This window comes from Corticium candelabrum, chromosome 14 (genome assembly GCF_963422355.1).
Source record: "Corticium candelabrum chromosome 14, ooCorCand1.1, whole genome shotgun sequence".
NCBI classification, from domain to species: Eukaryota; Metazoa; Porifera; class Homoscleromorpha; order Homosclerophorida; family Plakinidae; genus Corticium; species Corticium candelabrum.
The window spans coordinates 647,632-670,420 of NC_085098.1; the positions used below are offsets into that span (position 1 = coordinate 647,632).

The window sequence follows — 22,789 nt, forward strand, 5'->3', positions numbered from 1 at the left end:
ATAGTATAACCAAGTCAAGTCAATTTAATTAACCCTAAGCGTAGCAAGAGTTATAGTAGTCGTCTCACCGGAAGTAGCGACTCGACGGAAATACCAACTCAACTTGACAGAAATTTTGACTTGATGGAAACGACCATGTAAACAACTTTGGAATGTATAGCGTGCGTTCACTGGTACAGTGTAGCGCTCGTGTAATCTCGACATTATCATCACATATTGTTGGAGCTTGTCCGCCAGTCTAGTCGGAGTCACACAGGATGTTCCAATTTTGATTACTGATTATAACTTTGAGTGTACCTTCAAAGTCCTAACGGAAAGTAGCCTGCGACAAAGCGCCCAGGCGATTTACGGTTGGATGCGTGTGCCTACTTGTAGTGACGTGCACATGGTGTTAATTAATTTGTGCATGCTTGCAAGTACAGTCGGTGCTAGTCTCTTGCACACGTTAAGAGGGGCTCTGCCGCTGTGCAAGAGACTAAGTAGGTGCTTGCCAGTACATGTGCAGCAACTGTTTGGTGTTGTTAACCCGAGGCATTGTTGTGATTGGAGTACGTACACTTATGCCTTGTTGTTGAGGCTAAAATCAATCGTTGAGTACGTGTTCTAGGAACACACGCCTAGGTAAGTTTCCTGCTTTGCAGTGCATTTTGGAAGCACATTGTTAATTCTACTGTACAACCAAAGTACCCGGAACTGGAGAGGGGTCATTTTCTTGTCGCCTTCTGAACGACACATACCCAAGCTAAACTGTCCCAGATGCCACGTTATGGGACCCGGGTTGAACATGAGACTATGTGTTTACATGACAAGTATTCGGGCTGAGTTGGGCACCGAGCCCATGGGCACGGCTCACTTTCGAATGCCAGGTCAGGCCTCGGTTATGATATAGCTCCGCCCATAATTGACTAGTTCATGGTGGAAGATTGTGAACTCATCTCACATGTTTGTCACACACTCTCATCTCCCCATATTTCAATGAGTGGCATCACCTCTCCGTTAGTCCGCAGTACGCTTCTGCATCTGCCATTGTTTACAGACTACGCGATTGACTTGCACTTAGACCCTACGCATCTAGCTGAGATGCTGATGGTGACTATAGACGTGTGAACGCAAAACAAGGCAGGGCCTGGGACTACGGGCCTGGGACTACGGGCCTGGGTCAAGAACAGGACACAATTTAGCACGCCTTATGTAAACACAGCTTAAGATCTACTCAGACAACTGGCCCCCAGCAGCCGCCAGCTGAAGTTCAAGTCTTTTGTAAGCTTGCCGCGCTTGCTACGGCATTCTCGTAACCACATGATGCATGAACGAAGTAGGGCAAACTGGAGTCTGCATCTCAGCCAATGGTTGAGTCATACTGACAGTCTTCCTTTTTGCAAGCATTGACAGTTTCTTAAGCAATCTTTGGGTAAGGAGACTACTGCCACCTGTGCATGAAAATATCAATGGTGTGAATGTTAATTGTTCGTCCTTAATAATTTGCTGCTTGTATTTTTGACATTTGTCCTGTTTGTGTCATCATACGATAGAAAGGTCAGTGGTACAGTATGTTGGAGAGTTGGGAAGACCTGACATCAAAACAAGTTTTCTCCAGTCTGCCTTCCCAGAACCCACATGCAAACAAGTCAAGTTGCCTCTACATCTGTGCTGTTGCATTGCATAGGAAATGTTACTTCTGTTAATTAAGGGCTGAAGCTTCAGTTCTATTTCGAAGTTATTACATACTTTGGAAATAGGTCTCCAGAAACATCTTGAATCTTGTATGCTTCAATGTGGGGAAATCGCCAGTTGGACGTTAGGGCATGGTGATTGTGAAACTGATTTAGTTGGACATCAATCAGCTAGATTCGTTGGAGTCTGATTGTAACGAAGTGATAGGGCACCTCTAAGGGCAGCCTTTGATAAGGAGAAATCATGCAATTGTATCGGAAGAAGGGATTGCCAGGAAGAAGCTCCTTTCTTCATAGAAAGATTCATGGAATTTTTCAGTGTCTCTGGCAGTTTGCTTGCTAGTGCTCTGAATTATACTTTGTTTCTGTTATTGAATTTCAGATTGATGGTCTGCTGTTGGTTGTCAACATCCATAACATTGTCACCCTGTTGGACTATTTGACTGTTTAAGGGAGAAGTCTTACTCATTGAATATCCAAACTCAGTGCATAAGTTTGTCGGATCAATGATAGCTATTCTTCCAGATTGAGTCAGGAGAGGAGTTTCTCTCCATAATAATGGTGCATTTTAAAAAATAATTGGTTATAGTAGGATTAGTTTTATTCTGATATGCGTAGAATGATATGTCAATAATGTTGTTGTGTTTAATAATTATACTTATAAACTGGATATTGATAGAGTCAAGACAGCTTGTTGTATTGGCTCAAAGTCGGCATCTAGAATCCTTGCAGCTGTTTGGAAGACCAGAAATGGTTGTAGAAGAAACGAACTATCTCTCATTCTGTGTCTGGTAAGTGGTTTGAATTTGACTTCAAACCCCTGCTGGCGAGACTACTTTGCCCACCATTTCTAACAAATCTAGCATCTTGTCTAACAACAGCAGCAATCCAACTAGACAGATAGTAAGAAGTGGATAATCATCTTAGGTGATGAGGTCACATGTTTTAAGACCATAGGGAACTGGCAGTTTCCTGGACCAGATCAGGTTTATGGTTTCTGGTTCAAGCGCATCACATGTCTTCACATTGACTTGACTCGTAACTACAACCTCCTTTTTCGAGACCCGTATAACCGGTTATTTCTGCGGTCTTAAATTACTGCAATTTTGAGAATTTAGACAAAAGTTTTAAATACTGCCAACTAAATTTCTGTGTTCCAAACGAGACGACAGTTACTGTACACCCATGTACATGTGTTGGAACAGTGACTTCCTGGAACTCCAAGAATAGGCCTAAATATCTTCGAATTTTATTTGTGCGCTTCATGATCCGTAGAATTTGCAGAAATATGATGATCGCAGAAATAACTAGTTAGACGGTATCTCAGGGAACAACCACCCTGATACCTAATAATGATAAGACTGACTAGGCCAAAACTACTGGCCTATCACGTGTCTATCTGTCTTCTATAAGACCCTCTCCTGATTGCAGGGCATTTGGTTCAGGGAAACCTCATTGCATCAGAGCAGAAGGGTTGTCAGAAGGGTTTCTTTGGTGCAAAGGATTAGTTGTTGATTAAAAAACTGCTTACTGAAGATTGTAAGACATGGCACAGGAGCTTGAGCATGGCTTGGGTGGAACACCGGTAAGCCTGTGACAGCATGCGACACAGCGGAATGCTCCTGTGTCTTCAGCTGCATAAAATTAGTCCAGTCTTGTGCAGGTTCCTGTCACTTGTGATGAAGAGTTAGAAGACATCAATGATGTTTTCCTACGGGAGCGATACCATCAAGTCAAGGCTCATGGGGATCAGGTGAGATATTTCCAAGGTGATTCACTATCTCCTCTTTTCTGAGTTACGCAGAACTGGTTACGGCTATTGTATGAGCGTGGCGAGACTGCCAAATGTCAGCTTGTTAGTCATCTGCTTTACCTGGATGATCTGAAGCTGAATAGCAGCAGTCTTGATCGGCTGAAAGGGTTGTTGCAGACAGTTCGGACCTTCTCTGATGACAACCAGATGAAGTTTCGTTTGGGCAAGTGTGCTTTGTGCACTTTGTCAATGGCAAGCTTTTTGGACACAAGTCTGGGGTGACAGTGGGAAAACAAATACCATCAACTGTCTGGAACAGGATCAATTCTACAAGTATTTGGGTGTTGACGAGAGTACCCGTATCCAGCACTGCACTATACTGGAGATGCTCCGCTCCGTCTTGAGCACTTTTATAGAGTGAAGATGGTTCTTAGACTGAGTTGTACGATTGTAACAAGATTCTGGCCATCATCCTGCATGCACTGCTGGTTCTCGCGTATGGTTTCAGCATCATTTTTTTCATTGGAGGACCACGGACCTGCAGCAGCTGATCAACGGAGCAGGAAACTTTACTCTGCATGTGTCCACGTTGATTGGCTGTACACTCTGTGCCTGTCATACTCAGACTGTGTCTGTCATGCTCAGGAATGTGCCATGCCCTCAGTACATTCCAATTATTGAGTAGTATTTGCATTTGGTCACACATGGCAACCAGAGAAAGGGGACAAACCGCCAATTAGGTCTGTCAAACACTTGTGAAAGAGTTTTTTTTAACCAAAACAGTGTACAAGTTTACATACTCTACAAGTAGCACCCTTAGAAGGAAAATGGCATCTAAATTTGTAATAGTTCACCGCAATTTTATCAGGGCGCATTCGATTTGCGGTTGTAGAGCTGAAAATGAGGGCATGTCGGAACTGTTGGAACCAGAACTAAATCGAACAAAAAATCTGTGTTGTGAACCGGAACTGCGAACCGAAACGATGTCAACGCCGACTACAGCTTCATCAGTTACCCTCCCATTGACTACAAGAGCAACTTCAGCTAACAATGCCTTTTGTTGACCTTATGATGGACGCCCATCTTCCTCAAATGGAGCGATAAAGCACAGGAACCATCAGTATTGCAGTCTGCAAATAGTGTGCCACTCTTACGGGACTTTTGCAGAAAAGAGGTGTGTTATTCCTAGCCTCGAACTGTACTTTAGGTGTATCTAGATAAGTATAGATTACATGACCTATAGAGACTGGCACATACGGGTAACTGGTTTTCGAATGACTTGGTAATCTTATATTTAGTGGCTAGTGTATATGTTATGAAAGTCTTGTGTTGAGCACTATAACTCGTCTAATCGACTACATGAACACGACTCGGTCTCCTCACAGCACATGGTGTCAGAAGTTTTAGTCGTCAGAAGTTGTCGGATTAGATACGGAACTACGGAGTAACAAGTGTAAGTATGTCCACAGCTCAACTAAATCCTCCAAAACCATTCGACTTTGCAAAACCAGAAAGCTGGATCAAGTGGCGCCGCCGTTTCGAGTGCTACCGACAAGCGTCAAACCTAATTGACAAGTCTGGAGATACGCAGATTAGCACGCTAATTTACAGCATGGGCGACCAAGCCAAAGATATACTGGTTGCATTTGGACTAACCAAAGATGAACTAAAGAATTATGTCGTGGTTTTGGCAAACTTTGAAGGTCAATTTGTTAAAAAACGAAACGTCATCTAATAGAGAACATTGTTCAATCAGCGAATACAAGCGGAAGGAGAACCTGTAGAAGATTTCATAACAGCGTTATACGGATTTGTGGAACACTGCGTATAGGGAGCTCTAAGAGATAAAATGACTCGGGACAGGTTAGTAGTCAGAATCTGAGATGCAAACCTCGCCAAACAGTTGCAACTGGACCCTGAACTTACCTTAGAAAATCAGCTAGCAGAGTACGGCAATCCGAAACAATATGAGCGCAGCAACCAGTTGTAAGAAACTAATGTCGAATAGCCCAGAGACACAAATGGATAGAATTTGGAAAACTCGAAGAGAAACCAAACCAAGTTTGCCTTCGAAGCAGCACGAACGAGACAAGTGTCTGAGATGTGGCACATTTCCATACCATAGGAGAAAAGACTGCAAAGCAAAAGATGCTAATGTAGGAATTGTGGATAGATCGTTCAATACTATTACGTTTGCAAAGCAAGCAAAAATCATATGCTGTCACAAGTCCAGAATGATTCAGTTCAGAACGATTCAGTTCAGAATGATTCAGATACAGAATGGCCGTATCTAGAGTGTATTACGGCAGATATACTCACAACTTCTCACATGTGGATCCATGATGGTGATGCTTCAGGTGGACGGAATCCCGTTGAGATTTAAACTAGATACTGGAGCAGATGCGATTCGTGTAGACTAGTCACGACCAGATTTAAGAAACAATTAGAGAAGAGTGACAAATGTTTGAAAAGACTGAGCTTGCAGCCACTAAATTTCGTGACAGTTCAAATGTTCTTTGGGGAGAGAGTCAAAGAAATATCAAGAAACAGTCTAGGTAGTGCAAGGACTTAATCTCCTTTGGTAGGACGACCTGCTATCCAGGCAAGGCGCTGCACTTGATAGAATTCATCAGAGATGTTGGAGCCCAACAGCAAGTCTTTACACAATATCCAAAGTTATTCACAGGCCTTGGCAAAATGAAGCATGAATGCCACATTCAGTTGAAGGAAGGATGTGAGCCATATGCTGTGTCAATGCCACGCCGAGTTCCAATACCGTTTGTCCAAAAGGTGAATGAAGAGTTGAGAAGAATGGAAAAAGCAGGTATATTAGAAAAAGTGGAAGGTCCAACTGACTGATGTGCAGGCATAGTCCCAGTTCTCAAATCAAACAATACAGTCAGAATTTGTGTGGATCTAACAAAATTGAACAAGGAGTACGACAAGAACGCCATGCTAGGCCAAGTGTTGAATAGTCATTAGTGAGTTTGAGGAATGCCAAAGTCTTCACTCGATTAGATGCCAACACTGGTTATTGGAAAATTCCATTATCGCCTCGAAGTGCCAAATTGACAACTTTTATTACTCCGATGCGAAGATATTTCTTCAAGAGATTACCATTTGGAATTATAGTCCCCCAGCCCACTAGCGAAAAGCGATTGCTTTCGTTGCATCTTCGAATACGAATAACATTTGACTGTTTATCTGTACTTCAGAGAGTTTGAAACCTGGGAAAAACTGTTCGCCGTCATCGTAGACTTGTCCCAAGTGCTGTTTTCAGGTGACCGTCGACAAGCCTAAAGTCCCGTATAGTTGCCATAGCGACATTTTGTTTTCTCCAGTTTACTAAGCTATTACAGCATAGTATAAATTGTAAAATTTAATTTATGTTTGTAGACTCTAGAAAAGAGCAATAGGTCAGCTCAGGCCCTGTACTTTTCTATTTGCATAGGTCGCGCTGCGCACGGTGAGCGTGAGGAAACATGTAGAGATTTCGTTTCTAGTATGCACAAGACAATAAGCTTACATGTCTATTTGAAAAACTGACAGGTTTTTCCCTCTCTTCACTTGACTCTTGATCATGAACTACTCTCTGCACTATAATTCCATTGTAGCAATGAGTCATACCGCCGGCAGACAGAGAGAGTTTCTTCGCAAAAATCATTGTTGTACCAACAGAAAGTTATATAATTTCCTGGTTTTATGTTTGATGGAATAAATACTCTTTTGTCATGTTGTTCATCAATTTGAAGTTTTGCCATTGCAGTCTCGCACTCAGTCAACTGACTTTCCGAAATACCGTGACCGTTTCAATGTAGTCACAATTTGACTACTTCCGGTCAGCTGTTTCATATAGCAAGTGGTATCAGTACGTGCTTTGGAATTTTGAGACGACCACGACTGCAGCTGTACACTAAGTCCTGCCCAATAGAAATAATTCTCCTATGAATGGATCGCATCCAATTGCGACGTCACTTTTGTGTGGAGACTTACTGTAATTAAAGGGTCAGATGATTGGTCTTCTTCAATTAATCAACTCAAGAAGTTGTACAACGAAGTAGGAATTTGACAATTGCTTTCGTGAAGATCAGACGGATTGGGAGGAAACCGCATCATTTTTGGCATTTCCAGAATTGCTTGTCTCAAGATCGTTGCTGCAGCAAAAACCGTAGAGGTATTGTCGGCGATATCATTGGAGAAGCGATAGTCATCTGCAGTATCCGGAGGAGTGTCATCGTTATTAGAGTCGTCTACATTCATAGATGCGCTAGCTTTCATTTGCTGAATACATTCTAGAAGAATACCCGATAGTGCAGCACTGCTAAAAACATATTGAGCTTGATTACGTTTCTGCGGGCAGTGGAATGACAATCGGTTGCCGAAGTGCCTGGTTCGTCAAGGTAATTTTGGTAAGTCGAACATAAACTGGACAAAGACATGACATTAGGGATTTCTCTTAGAATATCTTTTTCAACGTCTTGTGCTAGTCGTTCAAACGCTTGCTTGTGAGGACTATCCATTGTCTCGGCATCCAACTGCTTTTTCATTAGTAATTCCAAACGTTTAAGTGATGTATAATCTTTGTAGCACGAATTGTGGTACACTACATCTTTGGCATGTACATCAGCAGTGCCGTAGCAAGCTCGTAAAATGTGAACGGGCGTAGCACACGCCAATGGGTGTGACGCTCTAACGCGCGTTAGCACAATAAAGCGGGTTAAAAGTGACCCCTAATCTGGGTCACTGATGTGAAGCTTACGTTCCCGTAAAAGAAGTGACTGTCCGTTCTGTAAACCAAGCCGTGATGTAGTGAAACAGACGCAGACCTTTACCAGATGAATAATAAATTGATATTATTTAATCACCTACACCATAACCGGAAGTTTCAAGAAATTGTCGAGAGACGAAAGTACAAATTTCAATATTGCCCGGGTAGTCCCTACGGCCCTGATCAGCACCTTGAATCTCCAGCAAGACTCTTTTGTCGTCGCGAACATTTGCCGCATGGAGAAGTCTAGCTGCAGCACAATCAAGTTGGCAACGGGTCATCTTCTCCATTTTTCTTCTGTCTTTATGTTTTGGTTTTTCTGTTTGACACTTCAGACATTTTGTCAAATCGAGACCGGGAAGAATGCTTCTGGTACGGGGACTGTTATCTGCTTCGCTCGCAGCAATACAAGCTGTTTTACGAAGGGGACCGGACATCTGTAGCATTAGATTAGCATTCGTAAATTTCATTTGCAGCTAAATAGCACCTAGTAACTTACATTGTAACAAACGAAGACGTGTTGGGTATTAGTATAGTGGCTGGTACCGTACAGCTTGCAAGGTCATATAGGTAGATCGATCAAACTAGTAAACTGTATACTGAAAGTACTAGTAGTAGTAAACTTTAGACAATTCTACACAGCAACAATTCTACACAAGCGGCAAATTGAGAGCAAGTAACACAACTAAAGCTAGTACAAATCTGCTTTTAGTGTAGTTCATGTCAACATACGGCAACGTCAGCATCCGGCTACGTCTCAGCTGTCAGTATCCGGCTAGGTCAACCGTCTACGTTGGCATATCTGGATACCTATTTCAGCTTTCTACCTAGGTCGATCGGCCCCCGGCTAGGTCAGCATCTGGTTAGGTCAGGATTGGGTATGCATCCGGTACGTTGTCTAGACTGTCAGCATCCGGACAAGTCAGCATTTGGCTGCATCAACAACCAGAAAGATTCAGCATGCATCAAAATGTCAATTATGTACGTCAATATGTTAGACAAGCAAGTATTTGGCCTCCTAGGGTACTCGCATACGGGAAATGCATATGGGACCTATAGACTGCTAATCGGCTTCTAACGGTATTTCTCTTGCTTTTTAACTGATGATATATCATTCACGAGCACAAAATAGCAAATTATTGGAAAGGATATTGTGAAAGAAGCCATCAAATCAACGTAAGTTTTGTTCTAGAGAACTGTCGCGAGCGCAAAAAGTGCCTTGTTCTCTCAGTTGGGACGCTTTGATTTCTACTTTTACACATCGTTCGCTATCTAACATTATTCTACAGTGCTACAAACAGTCAAACCTTATCCGTAGTGATGAGTGCATGAAACTCTACAAGGAAGCGTCTTTTCGCTAGTGGGCTGGGGACTATCACTTCGGTGTCTGAGATTTTCAAAAGGTGATACCTTAAATTGTGGAAGGCCTAGAAGGAGTCATGTGTGAAATGGACGACGTTCTAGTTTCAGGAGTCGATTGCCAAGAACACGATCTAAAACTGATGGCGGTTTTGGATAGATTACAAGCTGAAGGAGTAATGCTAAACAAAGAAAAATGTCTGTGCCCAAGAAGAAATAAAGTTCTTAGGACATGACATACTATATCACGACATAAACAGACATAAAACAGACTATTACTTTTCATATTAAAAATGATGCCACTAATGAAACTACTAAAAGCATCTCTTATACTTGTTAGTGTTTTCATGCAAACACAGCAGTCTGTCCACATTTTTGGCTGGCACTATATTGGTTTTGTTTGTTTGTAATAAGATTCCCTGCAGCACTCAAGAGCTGTTCTGAGGGAACACTAATCTTCATCCAGTCAGAAATGTTTCCGGCACTGTCAACACAAACCAGAGTAGTTCCAAAGCTTACTGTTTGCGCCAGAAAGTGGCAGGCTTGTCTTCTTTACTCGGAATTGCCATGTTGGCAAACATAGACTGTGCATTCGTACATGTGCCGAGTTCAGTCACACCCATTTAGGCATGTCGATAGGCAAGTAGTCTGCATGTCAAGCAATTGAAAAAGCTCAGGTTGTAATGTATTGATATATTTATATATCATGGCAACATTAATATGTATGTATGTATGCATGTACAGTAGTACTTTGCTGTCACTTTTAGGCTTGCAAGTCATGACATTGGACTATAACACAATACTAATGTCTTTTGAAACATACGGATGCCACATACTTGTATGTATGTAGGTCAGTCAGTAGATACAGTAGGGGATACAACGAAGAAACACAAAGATGCACAACTAGACACCACAAAACTTGACTATTGGTACAAAGAACGTTTGTAATATATGTCATCGAGTATGTCGTTCCAGAATTGGACTCTTTGCACATGAACGTGCTCATCAAAGACAAATTGTAAACAACTGCTGAATGTCATTCGTGAACTCATTGTTGAGTAAGGAAAAAGAAAGAAAGATACAGTAGATAGGTAGACATAAAGGAGGGCTGTCTACCTGTGTATCTGTCTGTGTATCTGTCTTTAGGAGAGGATCTCCAGGGCAGCGAGTCTGATCTCCACCAAATTTGACTCTCGCTCACCGAAATGATGGACGTCAAACGTGAAACTGTTGTTGTCTTCGGACTTCTCCCGGGAAGACAGATTTCCTGCTGAGCCACTCGCACGCGAATATCTCTGGAACGACTCATCAGATCTCCACCGAATTTATAATGCCTGTCTCTGACCTCGGACAGTACGTGCGGAGCGTGTTGTTTATTGCCAAGTTATTTTTGCGGATATCCGCGTCTTGAAAATTTGCCCATGTACGCCCATCGAAGAGCTGCCACAGTCGATAAAACTGTTGTCTGCAACGCCAGCAACGTGTTCGAAGTGACGACACGAAGGGACTGTCAAACTAGGCCTTGTTCATGTAGGTCTTGCATACAATTACGTTTTGATCGTTGTTGTTGTCACACTCCGTCGATGTCACAGCACACCTGCAAGCAAGAAGAGACTCGCTAGAAATCTCGAAAACGGGGTAACGTTTTCTCAATGTCTTAGAAACTGTACAATGCTTAGAACTATGCACAGGCGAGTTTCTTTCGGCATCTAGAGCAAAAGTGCGTCAGTGTGAATGTGCGCTAGACTCCATCTTAACAGATTGTGATCTGTGACGTCTTTAGGCCAATCAAACCCGCCTCCACTCATGCGTGAATTTCTCTGAAACAGCCCATCAGACTTCCACACCAAATTTAAACTGCTTGTTTATGATATCGGACAGTACATATGGAGCATGTTTTTTTATTGCTGGGACGTCAAAAAAGGCGAAATATTTTTGCATATAACCGGGTCTTTAAATTCAATTTGTCTTCAACGGGATATTAACTAACAACCATAATGCAATCAGCCTGGGCAAAGAACGGGATTTGTAACAGCATATATTCTAGGTTGAGATGATCGATCTCAGAACGGGATATCATTGAACGCGATATAACTCTGAACAAAATTCTTCATGAGACGTCTGTCCAGCTACTAAAAATTAATTTTTCAGTAAACATGCTTGTGAACGAGATATACTTAAAGGGGAAGTCCAACAAAAATGAACTTGACTTGCATGAGTAGATCTTGCGAAAACAAATCAATTAGTAGAAGTTACTCTGCTATCTTCGCTTTTATAAGCAATGTTTCTGTGATGTGCAACGCCCACGTACCCGCTCTCCGCTTCCTGTTCGATTAAGTTTCGCCCACTGCAAATGGAATCAATGTGTTTACATTCAACTGCTAGGGATATCGAGCATGCCGAATGTGAATAGATCTGCCTTCTTGCAGTCAGTGGTTTTTCTCTAAAGTAAAATGGTGTCTGTAGAGCTGTTTTTCTGTCAGTCTTGAAGCAAAATTCCTAATTGCTATGGCTTACCTAGAGAACACGCTTTTGATGGAGTACTTGTTTTATTTGTTTAATATCCATAAAGAAATGTTCAGAGTGTGCTGTTTAGCGTGTGCTACAGAGGTTGTGAAAATAAGATTGTCCACTGTTGCACACGCCAGACAGTGCACTGAACGTCCTCTTCGGATATTAAAAGAACAAGGATAAACAAATACTCAAGCAAAAGCACGTTGTGTAGGTAAGCCGTAGTAATGAGGAATTCTGCTTCAAAAGTCTGACTGAAAAATAGCTCTACCGACACCATTTCACTTTCGAGAGGAACCACTGACGGCAAGAAGGCAGATCTTCATAATATCTTTGCATTCACATTCGGCATTCTTGATATATAGGTAGCAGTCATCCATAAACCATTGATTTGTTTGCAGTCGACCAAGAAGCAAAGAGCGGGTGCGGGGGTGTTACACATCACAGAAACATTACTCGTTCTCGGTTACGAAAGTGAAGATAGGGGAGTAACTTTTACCGATCGATGTGTCTTCATAAGATCTACTCATACAAGTTAAGTTCATTTTGTTGGATTTCCCCTTTAATAATAATGCTTAGAACAGTATACTCGTGCAACAACATAAATTTCCATACAACGTTAAATTAATTAACTTAATTAATGAGAATTCTGTCGGTGTCTGCAAATTCTGTGAATGAGATATGTACTTCATGAATGCATACATCGATACATTAATTTACTAACAACTAATAATCTAAAAATCTGCTTGTGCAGAGAACGGGATAGTGAGGTGGTAATTATATAATTGCAGTAAGTAGCAATAAAGCTGATAAGCTACTGTTTACTGCAAGAAATAGCTTGTTTTATATGCTAAATCTGCATGTAATGCAAGACTGGATGTTTATAGCAGTAGTTTTTACATAGTCGTGTTTTTTGTTGTTTTAGCACTGCCAAGTATAGCCTTGTCACCTTCTTGCCAAAATTTCTTTTTGAGCAGTTTCAGCGATACTCTAATGTTTTCTTTCTGTTCATTTCGATTCTGCAGGTAAATTTGAGTGAAAAGATGAAACTTTTGTTATAGTTGTAGTGATTTTATAATTGGTCAGCAAATTCCAGGGGTATCTCCAACTGGTCGCTGGAATACTCTTTTTCCACTATTCATTGTGTTGTTCGCCACTGCTCTGAAGGAGATAGTAGAGGATTGGGCAAGATTACCTTCAAGAATTGGATGATTTGGTTGTTTGAAGTGCTTCTTGTTTGTTAGAAGCGACACCAAGCAGATCATCAAATCAATGATCGTTGTGTTCGAGTATGGTGGAATGGTACATTTCTAATGTTGAAATGGGCACAGGTGACCATGTTTACAGTAGATACGTTGGGATTGGACGGTTATGACATTGTTTCTAGGTAAAGGTTGGCAACATTGTGAAAGTTGTCAGTGGTGAATTCTTTCCTGCAGACTTGCTTCTTTTGTCATCGAGGTGTTTACTCTGTGTTAGTTATGTGTAATTTGTATGTTTATATTTGTATGTGTAAGCATACTTGTGTAAGTAGAAATGAGTTATTTGTCATGGCATTTTGTACTTGTTGCTGTTGCTATGTTATATTTTTCTTTTATTTGCTTTGACTGAACAAAACAGTGAGCAGAAGGAGTATTTGATGTTTTCATCAAGATCATTTATTTTTTGTTTTTGGTATATGGCACATGTTAAATGATGACACCAGTCTACTGAAGTCAGCAGGAAGCATAAGCTGAATGCATGAGACTATAGATGGCTACAACATTAGGAATTATGTGCATGTGCATTTAACGTGGTGCATTGTTTAATGTACAAGATATGTACAGACAGCTGAAACCTGTTTTGTTGCAGTGAACCGAATGCTATTTGCTACATTGAAACAGCTAACTTGGATGGTGAAACTAATCTGAAAATACGACAAGTATGAGTAATGTCTTTACGTCTTTCCTTTGATAACACTGCTTTGTGCATTTTTGTGTATCTCATTCTTGTAACTTGATTTTTAAAAAATACAGTACACCCTCAATTATCCGGACTTCTCCAGAGACAGGTTAGGAGTATGGATAATTGAGTGTTCGGATAATCAAAAGTTGATAAATATCAACTAATTTTCCTTCACTGTACAAGACCACACTCTGCTTCCACACTTACTGTACATTCATGTCACTAGAAGAGTCATCAACAGCTGCCTATTTATTAAATTTATTACGTTCTCTGTTATGTATGCGCTCATTTGTGAGAGGCTGTACAAGTGTACCTACAGCGTTATTAGTAAGAAGTGAAACATATTATTTTAATGCATTTATCCAGGGATGCATTATCCGGGAATGCACAAAGTCAGGGGACAGAGAATTTGTCCGGATAATCGAGGGTGTACTGTACTGGACAATGAACGTTATTCTAGAACTGTAAGTGGAATCTAAGACTTTGTTTCCACTAATCTTACCAGTCAGCTTAAAGGTGCACTTCGTCGTTTAGCGTTACGCCCCCACAAACTTGATTGCATGGTCTATGCAATCAAGTTGGAAGATTGGATTGAACTACAGGCAAAGCTGGATATCAGAGCATAGTCACCATTACAAATATGGAAAATGTACGGGAGCGATTTATAATCTTGTTGAAGCAGATTTTGGGTTGCACGCAAACCAACTCGTCACCTTTCCTCAGGTCGAAGGCACCAAATAGGTTACGTTTTTACACAAAACCAGGTTTGAACATGCGAGTGCTACATATCAGCGTGAAAACAGGTTGCATATGATGATCACGTGATAAGCAATAATTAGATCACGTGATAAGCAATAATTAGATCACGTGATAAGTGCAAGAGCACAAATGTGTGTAGTTGGTCCCTTCAGCCTTGCATGCGCATCCATGCTCGTTTCATAACCCGCGGGCACATTTTCTCAACGTCTCGCGAGTGTCTTCTAGCATTTTGATGTTAGCGAAGCTCCTAGCATTAGCGCTCTTTGACAGAATGTTTCTCACTTGACCATTGTATGTGCTCTGTTTTCCGGCTATTTGCTGCTAATATTAGCTCTCTCATATCCAGCTTTGCCTTTAGTTTAGACCAACCTTCTATCTTGATTGCATAGCTATGTAATGCACCACCTGCATCCACGTACGGATCATATGGTGCAATGCATCCACCTACGGATGAAGGTCACAAGTATGTTTTGACACTCATTGACTATGCTACGCGGTATCTCGAAGCACTTCCTCTAAAGTCAATTAGCACAGATGCTGTTGCGGAAGCATACGTAAACTTTTTTAGTCAGGTGGGTCAGAAGAGGTGATGAGTAATGTGGGCATGCGGTTTGTATCAGACTGTATGGCAGAAGTGTCCAACGTTTTCAACATCAAGCGATTGATCGTGATGCCCTACCATCCAGCTTGCATTGACTTTGTGGAGAAATTTAACAGGACCTTGAAGAAGATGCTTCAATGCTTGTACAAGGATCAGCCACACCAATGGAATTTCGATATAATGCATTGCTGTGTGCTTATTGCGAGGTACCTCAGGAATCCACTGGGTATTCTCCATTTGAACTGTTATACAGGAGGACAGTTTACGGCCCCTAAAGATCTTGAACCATCTATGGATGAAGGAAGATGAGGGTGATGAAGTCAAAACCACTTACCAGTATGTTTTTAGCTCTGAAAAAGGATTGAAGAGACAGTTCAAGTTGCAAGGAAAGAGCTTGAAAGGCACAGTCCAGACACAAAGTATATTACAACAAGAGAGCAAAGCTCTTGGCATTTGCAAATGCATGCAAGATACTCATTCGTCTGCCTGCTAGTAGTTTCAGCCGTGTGTCATAAGAAATGGGACTTTGTGAAGTCACAAAGACTTGGGAAGTAGCTTACGTTAACTGACTTTATGTCTGCGATCTGTGTGCAGATATGTGACTATGTCAAAGCTCAAGAATGTGTCATGTCCTTAATGTGGTCCAATCATCAAGTTTATTTGCATTGTTGTACATGGTAACCAGAGACAAGTGGATGAGCCACCAATGAGATCCATGAAACATTCATTAGATTGTTTTGCCAGAACAGTGTAATTCATGTTTGTGATTGGCAGGCTTGTTGGAAAAAACAACAGAGTTTACCTGTTCTTAACTGCTAACAAGAAGTCAATTGTTTCATGGCTTAACGACTTTTATATGAGAACCTAACATTGTATAACCATAAGTGACATTTATGTCCCATATGTGACAACTTTTGTTAGTGTACGATGGCTACAGACTATTTATGGACTTTGTGGGTCACAGGAAACAGCAGATGCTTTGTCCGATTTTAGATAGATTTACAAGTAGCTCTTAAATTACCGTCTAAATTCGTGTGTCTTCTTGACAATTCTATTGTGGTTTTTAGAAGGCTCATAGCTGTGGAAGCAAGGGTGTAAACACAGCTGTAATTATTAGTAATAAATTGCTCATGGTGTGGCAGGGATTGTACACAGTTGACTGTATGTTAGGAGACCCTGATTGCAGAGTAAACATCAATGGGTAGTTAAAGACATATACCGCCAATATTCTGAAGAAATTTTATCAGCGAGAGGAAGAGAAGAGTCTTGCAAACACAGTCTCGGGAATCACTATTAGAGGTGATATTGCTCTTGGTCTTGGAGACGGATGAGACTAAAGCCAACGACTCTACAAATGAGGAAGACCTCTTATTCCTGAGGAATTATCAAGCCGGGAATGCTCAACTAGGACACTAATTGACTGAGCAACAGCAGGATGTAGCAAAAGGCCTCATCTCTGAGTTGTTAGGAATTTGTGGACATACCAGGTATAACAGATTTAGAGTGTCCTCTAATCATTCTAACATCCAATCAACCTATACAGTGTAAGCCAAATGTCTTATCATACAGCACGATACAAATCGTTATAATAAATGTATGTTAGTAGGAATGGCTACACAAACCAGCAAAAAGCAAACAAACAAGTGTGGATTGTTTGATACTGTACCAAATTGGGGTGTCATGACTAACTCACCATTGCAGATAATTGTAGCAGGGTGTGAGTAATACCTCGTTTACACGAGCACTTATACGCCGGCCAAGCCTTGTCAAGCCATGCTAGCTCGAATCGGTATTTCTAGCCGGGCCAGTGCACCAGCCCGGGCTGGCTCAGGTACATCGTGTAATGCATAGCATACTGGAAAACCGGCTGCTCATGCTCATTGGTAGTCTCGCGTAGCCACAACCCTTTCCGCCGCGTAATACTTCTGTGTGAAAATGGCACAAATAGCGTGGAGCGAGATGGAGACTTTGTGCCTTATCCAGTTATGGAGCGACCAAGATGAGCAAGAAGTTTAGCTTTTGAACTCCGTTGCTGCATGTGCGCAACAGTTGCCTGGTGATAGACTTACGACGTCTGGTATATGTCCTACTCATTCTCAAGATGACTGTTGTAAAGCCATAAAGAAAAAACGTGAGCAGCTTGGCTTCTCTCCGTTGCAAACGTGAGCTAACGTGAGCTAACACGAGCTATGTCATGCTCAAGTAACTAACGCAGGTTAAGTGACACGCATTGGCTTCCTTCTACACGCGGAGTGTGTCGTGTAAACGCGGGCTGGAATGCTGGGCTGGTATGGCGCGGCTTGGCTCGGCTCGCTATACGTGCTTGTGTAAATGGGGGTATTAGTCCTGGCACCCGCAATTTGGTACAGTATTGAACCGTTCACACTTGTTTGTTTGCTTGTTGCTTGTTTGTGTAGCCATTCCTACTAAAATACATTTATAATGTTTCTATATCTTGTCATTCACTTTTTGCATGAAGAACATCACCTAAATTAGAAGGACCTTTGGAAATACCAACCTAAGGATTTCTAGGAAATATATTTATCTATCTAATTAATTGTACACAAGTGGATTGCCGTGACACATTTATGTTATGTGACTGTTTGTTTTGATCATAATTCTCCAGTTGGTGTTGACATATGTTAATTGTGTCTGACTTGAAAGTTTTAGCCAACTGTGGAGAGTATAGCTTAGCTTCATTGACTTTTTCTTTGGCCATGGCCAAGTAAGTTAATTAGAATCCAAGAACTACTGAGCACAATGTACTTCCCTACTACAACTAGAAACGTGACCTAGATGAAAAGAATCCTGAAGAAGACACAGGAAAATCAGCTTAAGTTGATTTTAAACCGAAAAGACAGCCAACTGCTCAAGCGCAGAAATGTGGTCTCTTCCTAACAATGTATGGTGCACTTGATTCTTGATAGGTGTGAAGTGCTATGCCATTACATAGACCGTTAGATGTTACCGTAGTAAAGTCCAACTATCACATCTTTTGAGAGCTTATGAAGTGTGCTTTTGTCAGTTGCATTTGTCCTGGACAATTTGTAGTGCATTTTAGTAGATATATACCGCAGCAGAGAGAAGTCGTGCTTGCTACGCTGTCTTGTCGCAGCATCGGTAGACAAATCATTGCATCCTAAATGTTTCTGGATCACTGAGAACAACAGAAGCACAAACGTGCCTGTGAGTGCCGAAGCATGCACAGCGCCGCTTCCAAAATGGAGGAGAACACAAAATCAAGCTGCTCACACAAAATCTTGATATTCGTATTTTCGAACCGATTGTTAAAACGAAGAAAAATGCTTCTAAGAAATGTAACCAGTTCAGTCGGAGAAAGCGTGTCGAATGACAAAACCCGTCTGAAGAAAATTAGTTAGTTAGTCAGACAAATATGCCGTTTATTAGAAATACATTTAGAAATAGGCCAAACGGTTTTAGAGGTTCAACTAGGCACACATTAAGAAGAAGAGCAGGAGACTTCAGAAATGTTATTTTTTTTGCACTAGTGCTTCTGAGCCAAGGTAGAAAAGGGGCGTAAACGAGCTTATGTATTGACACTGCCAGTTACGCATAGTCACTATCAATATGAGAAAGGCCTTACAGAGAGACACTGAAGATATGCTGTGTGTATGAAGGTTATTAAAGAATCAAACTTGCTATGCTTTCCCAGTAGTGATTGTGTGCAAGTAGGATGGTAGCAACAGTGTGTGTATTGACTAATGCAAGTTGAACAAGATCATGGTAGTGGACCCATCACACCCATGAGTGACCTATTTCAGCGCTTTAACAAGGGCAGCTTCTCTCAATTTTACTTGTTTAAATGCTATTGGCAAATACTTGTGGCGGAGGAAGATAATTGGGAAAATGGCATAGTCACCCCTGATAGACAATATGAATTTCTCAAAATGCCCTGTGGTATGCTTAATTCCGAATCAACACTGGCTCGGTGCATGAAAGGGTATTGAAAGATATGACGAGAGCAGATAACTTTGGATGACGTGTTATTCCACACAGCTACCTGGAAAGAAAACCTTGTTGCTTTGAGGAGATTATGTGAGGCTAACAGCAACAGTACTTACCCTTCAACCAAAGGAATGCTGTATCAGTCTGCAGAGGGTCAACTTGTTGAGGCAAGAAATATGCCAAGGTGTCTGGGCGCCACCTTTTGATGGAGTGGTGAAAGTCAGATAAACAACGCCACTAGGGACAAAGGAGTTGAGATAGTTTCTGGGATTCAACAGCGTTACAGAGAGCCTATCCTCAATTATGCAGCAATCACAGCATTGTTGACTGACATACTAAGAAAGTGGTGACCTAACAAGCTTCGGAAATGTGGGTCTAGGAGTGGTATTATTGCAGGAATGCAGGGGCCGTTTATATTCAGTAGGTAGCATTTGCTAGCCAGAAGTTGTCAACTCAAGAACTACTCCATGTTTGAGAGGGAATTTTTAGCTATTGTTGTGTGGAGCATTCAGAGTTTCGCAATGTATGTTAATATGAGTTTGTTCTACAGAGGGATCACGAGCCACTGATTTATCTTTGACGCACAAAATTCAGCAATGGCTAGGTAGTGAGATTGGCTCATCTTCTACAAGAATAGTTCCCTTTTTTTTAAATAGAAGCAGTCAGAGGAAGTAAAAACTGTATAGAGCTGATTTTGTGTACCGGATAAATTGATTCTACGAATATTGAGTGACTTTCGGGACAAACTGTCAAGGCCGTTTTTGGAGGGAGCAAATGTCACAACTGCAATGGATCACAAGGGATGTTCACTTGGACCAAGTATGTTAGTGATAGTCTTGTCTTGCAGTCACCGCATGTGACAGTGGTTTGGCTAATTTTTTTACTAGTTTGGCTTCATTAAGCAGTTTCTAAACAGTCTTAGTGGAAATGTGGCTTAATTATACATTACGTGAATATTGCTAGAAACTGAAAGTCCTTAAAAGTGCAAGTCAATTTAATCAATGTCAGTTTTTGTGATGCAAATTGAACATTTTTGTATACTAGCTGCTTGAGGCATTGACATCAACAATGCAGCTAAAACCATCCATAAACATTTGTTGTCTAGAAAATTTTGTCATTTATCTTTCAGTGTTTAGCTAAATAAGGATTTCCTTGTGATTTGAAGGGTCTTGCACAAACAAAATACTTGACATCAACAAGTGACATACTGTCTCTTCAGGTGATACAGTTTATTCTACTTAAATAGAGTGGTGTATATTCTTGACTGAATGTATGCAGGGATCTATTAATTGTGAACATCCAAATAATAAATTATATGAATTTGTTGGCAACATCATCTTGAAGGAACAGGCGTATGTCTTAATAGCATTTGCCAGATACTTTTATGCAAATTCAGAGTGTCTATCATTTATAAATTTAGTGCTGCTCCACTTGGTCCTAGTAACTTGCTTCTAAGAGGTGCACAACTGAAGAACACTCAGTGGATTTATGGTCAGTCACTATGTATCGTGTCAAGTATAACTAGAAATTCCCATTATTTTTCTCATTATTGACTGTAGGTTATATTTATTGTGCCAATACGTAGTTTTGCTGCTATCATTGCAAGTACTGCCTGTGTAACTTGATTTAGCAGGAACTTCTGGTAGTTATTCAATTTCTACTGATTCTAAGAGTGCTGTTTTATTGCTATGACTTTTCCCAAAAACTAGGGGAACACAATAGGCATGATATTTAGAGATTTCTTAATTTCTGATGGCTTTTTGAGTTTTGACCTAGCCAGACATGGCAAAGTCCTCGAAGTTGTACATTATTACATTTATGTATTGCAGTGATTACACTTAATTAATATTACGAGAATGTTTGGTGTGTTATCTAGTTTACGATTAGGAAGAATTCGATCGAGTACACAAGTAGCAGTAATGGTTTCCATGTTTAATTTTGTCCATTTCCAATCATCATCATCATCACGTTTGTGAACGAAGAAGTCATTCTTTTCATCTCAGTGTTTTCTGCTGTGACTAGCAACTTATGGCTTTAATTCTAAAATATATTTATAGCGTTGAACTTCCGCCCACAAACCTGGCACTGAAACTCTGATGATTTTGTCATCATATTTTAATATGCTAGCTAGAAAGCTTGCTTGATGAGGCTAAGAGTATGTTATCAGTAGATCACAAGTTTCATGTCGTAAGGGAGGTACATGTACTGAAACATTTACAAGCTGATTTTAATAATAACGATTACAAAGTTATTGTTGCTGCTAATTGTCAGAATTCTAGTTGGGTAACCTAATCTGCATGTTACTTTTTGCTGCGAGTAATCTTTTGACTAGGTCAAGCTATAATGGTATGCAAATCCAAGATAATTCAACATTCTGGTTTGATTCAACCTTCATAAAAATGTTCATAAACTGTTGCTGATTTGAACTGCTTTCAGTTAATTGTGTTATTGTCATGTTCTATTGGCCTGTACATAGACTACCAGATGGGATATTTTGTAGTGCATGCTCTGAATCTACATATAGTACCAGAAATAGTAACTGATCAGTTTTATCAATCGACCATTGATTATGTGGAAAATATTGCTAATTTGGTATGCTCAAGAACATCTGTATGTAAATACAAACTTTTGTCATATGTCTTTTTGTAGCTGGTGCAGAGTATTTACGTTGACATTTCATATACCCTAATATTATTGTGTAAAGAATGCTTCAACATGCATAACTTTCCGACAGACTCCAGTCTCAGCAAGTGCCTCTCATGTCCCCAAGGTGGGGATGTCATGCAGTCTGAACTCCTTCGTCCTGAATCCAAAACAAAAATTTTGAACCTTGTTACAGAATGAGAGGTCGTTTACAATTGTCACTGCTCTCGCTCCCTCTCCCTCTCCCTCTCCCTCTCCCTCTCCCTCTCCCTCTCCCTCTCCCTCTCCCTCTCCCTCTCCCTCTCCCTCTCCCTCTCCCTCTCCCTCTCCCTCTCCCTCTCCCTCTCCCTCTCCCTCTCCCTCTCCCTCTCCCTCTCCCTCTCTCTCTCTCTCTCTCTCTCTCTCTCTCTCTCTCCCTCTCTCTCTCTCTCTCACTCTCTCTCTCTCTCTCTCTCTCTCTCTCTCTCTCTCTCTCTCTCTCTCATCTCTCTCTCATCTCTTTTTATTAAGCATACGATCATCACAAAATAGCAATATTAAAAAGTCTTAGGGCTATATCTTTCCCTCCCTTTCCCTCTTTGGGCACATAATCTAGGACACCTCATTTTGCATACTACATGGGTGTAGGCAGTCCACAATTTGCAGTGGTCTAGAATATACAGTGATCTAGTCTCTACAGTAGTCTAGAATTTACAGTAGTCTAGAATCGCTAGTGGTCCAGAGTGAATAAGTGGTTTGGAGTAGACAGGTATGTGGTCTGGAAGTGACAGTGATCCATTTCTTCTTCCCAGGTGTTAGATCCGGTAATATCT

At 41.0% G+C, this 22,789-nt stretch overlaps 2 protein-coding genes across 2 annotated transcripts in view; both read left to right on the top strand.

Annotated features, from left to right (window-relative positions):
* LOC134190017 (uncharacterized) overlaps positions 1-2,282 on the top strand; it is a 5,764-nt gene extending 3,482 nt beyond the window's left edge. Inside the window, exon 4 of the mRNA XM_062658429.1 lies at positions 2,056-2,282. Within this exon, the coding sequence (XP_062514413.1) occupies positions 2,056-2,116 (61 nt within the window). The 3' untranslated portion in view covers positions 2,117-2,282. The remainder of the gene's footprint in view (positions 1-2,055) is intronic.
* Positions 2,283-9,633: 7,351 nt separating this feature from the next.
* On the top strand, positions 9,634-22,178 carry LOC134189878 (phospholipid-transporting ATPase IA-like). Its single transcript, XM_062658271.1, has 12 exons — positions 9,634-9,751; positions 11,088-11,244; positions 12,990-13,089; positions 13,151-13,249; positions 13,309-13,395; positions 13,452-13,525; positions 13,916-13,985; positions 20,500-20,553; positions 20,613-20,686; positions 20,755-20,825; positions 21,811-21,926; positions 21,984-22,178. Exons 1-12 carry the CDS (start codon positions 9,634-9,636, stop codon positions 22,176-22,178), a joined length of 1,215 nt encoding a protein of 404 aa, XP_062514255.1.
* The last annotated feature ends 611 nt before the right edge of the window (positions 22,179-22,789 follow it).